This window comes from Ochlerotatus camptorhynchus, unplaced genomic scaffold (genome assembly GCF_037179485.1).
Source record: "Ochlerotatus camptorhynchus isolate MF236.1 unplaced genomic scaffold, CSIRO-AGI_Acam_v1.1 ptg000197l, whole genome shotgun sequence".
In the NCBI taxonomy this organism is placed as follows: Eukaryota; Metazoa; Arthropoda; class Insecta; order Diptera; family Culicidae; genus Ochlerotatus; species Ochlerotatus camptorhynchus.
The window spans coordinates 240352-242472 of record NW_027040687.1 but is presented as its reverse complement, the minus strand read 5'-3'; the positions used below and the strand labels follow the sequence as shown (position 1 = coordinate 242472).

Sequence of the window (2121 nt, the reverse complement as noted above, 5' to 3'; positions counted from 1 at the left end):
CCAGCAGCAACAACAACAACAAGAAGACATCCAGCAATTCAAAGTAGCATCAGTCAGCTTTTTCGTCGCACGACTCCACCGTGCGGCGCGCGCGACTCAGACCGAGCATCTGCACCCACCACAACCACCACCCACTCTCCGCCCCTCCGCCGTCTGGATCATGCCATCTCACTCACCCGATCAGACAGGACAACTGCGCTGCGCCGCGACGACACACAACTTCTGGTACCAACAAGCTGGTAAGGTGAGGCTAGGTGTGCATGGAATGGGAACGAGAGAGCGCAAAGTCGGAGGGCAGCTGAGCCATGCGAGCGACTACTGCGGCACGCGTCCCATTCGGGTCTCGGTGTTTGGGAAGTTCGGTGGAACACGCTTAGCCGAAGCCGGTGTTTTGGAATCGGGAGAGAGATTGAGCATAAGCATAAATGGTGAGAGAGCATAGGAAGAGCGAACGTCTTGATGTTCAATGGGATGAAGTGAGGGTGGACGACGACGACGACGACGACGACGACGACGTCGGGTGATCCTGCTGCACATGTGCTACGCCGCAAAGGACTCATCGAACCTGTGTGCACGTGGGTGCAAGAGAGAGAGAGAGAGAGAGAGGGAGTGAGCGAGCGCGACTACAAGCTGGTTGTGTGTTGGTGGAAGTCCCGACGAAGCAGGTACCTTCGGCAGTGCGTACGTACAAAATGCAAGGGCTTAGGACGAGAAGGTACCATTTCGGGAGCAACTTTCGTCACGGAAACATCAAGGAAATCAACAGAAGAAGCAAGTTGCGCGGGTGCAAGTGTTTGGTTGGTTGCAAAAGAGGGATAAAGTGCTCAGAGGACTGAATTCAGTGGAAAAAAAAGTGTTTTGTTTTTTGTGAGTTATCAGATGGCAGCAGTAGTGAGAAGCATGGCATTGGGACAAAACATTCATAACATTCTGCCAAACAACTGCATTTTGGTGCAGCACAAGTCGATCAGCCACCACGGGAAGCGACCAATTGCTCCTGCTCCTATGATGGTGACGAGCCTTCCGCAGGGAGTTGGATTAAAGTGCAAAACAGGAGCTAGTTCGGTGAAGAAGTACACCTACTGTGCCCTGCCGTATGCTCCGACTCCTCAGCAGGCGGCTTCCGTTCAGCGCAGGAATGCTCGGGAGCGGAACCGGGTGAAGCAGGTCAACAATGGATTCGCGAACCTGCGTCAACATATTCCGCCTACGGTGGTAACGGCGTTGGGCAATGGAGGTCGTGGGGCCAGCAAGAAGCTCAGCAAAGTTGACACCCTTCGCATGGCGGTGGAGTACATCCGTAGCATGCAGAAAATGTTGGACGACAGCGGTGAAAACAGTCAGAAAAGTTTAAGTCAGATGTCTTCGGCGAGTTCGTACTATGGAACCATGTCCGAGTCTTCACCGGCTTCGTCGCCGGCTCCTTCGCAAGTTTCGGAGAATTCGTACACGCAGATCGGAGGAACTACGTTCAAGCACGAACCTTATGATATCTACGTCGATCCTTCGACCTCGCCTGCTCCGTCGTACACTTCGGAGCAGCCGCAGCATCAACATCAAACGCTGATTCCGGGCATGACCAGCCTCAGTCCCAGTGGCAACAACAACTACATCCAGGCAGTACCGTACCATCAAGTGTATAAAGCTGAAATCTACCGGCAAGGGTTCGAAGACGGGCTGAGTCCACAGAACCCCGAGGATGAAGAACTGCTCGATGCAATTACCTGGTGGCAGCAGCAGCAGTGATCTCCTACTTAAGAAATTATGTTGAGGTTAGTATAATTTCCTGCACAGTTCATTAGCCTTATAAACGCTCTCGATTAAGATCACAACCTAACTTTTTTCTTCTTTTCAATTTGTTATAATTACAGACAAACCAAATAGAACACGTCTTCGTTGGGAAACGTACTTCGAGAGCACCGGCTGAGCTGATTCTACGTGCGATCCTGAATCCCGAATCTTGAGTCAACCTGAAACGTTGCTCACTCTGTTAGGGATTCTCACCCGCACACTTGTCAACCCCCGAAGGGAACCAGCCGGACAGCAGCATCAAAAATGAGAACAAACAGACTGTACTAATTGTTAAACCTACCGAACAAAAAAAAAACTACACAACTGCCA

General features: G+C 51.5%; 1 protein-coding gene across 1 annotated transcript; it reads left to right on the top strand.

Annotated features, from left to right (window-relative positions):
• Nucleotides 1–714: 714 nt before the first annotated feature.
• LOC135702764 (achaete-scute complex protein T3-like) lies at nt 715–1772 on the top strand. The gene has a single exon (XM_065223803.1). It carries the CDS (start codon nt 880–882, stop codon nt 1744–1746), a length of 867 nt encoding a protein of 288 aa, XP_065079875.1. The 5' UTR covers nt 715–879; the 3' UTR covers nt 1747–1772.
• The last annotated feature ends 349 nt before the right edge of the window (nt 1773–2121 follow it).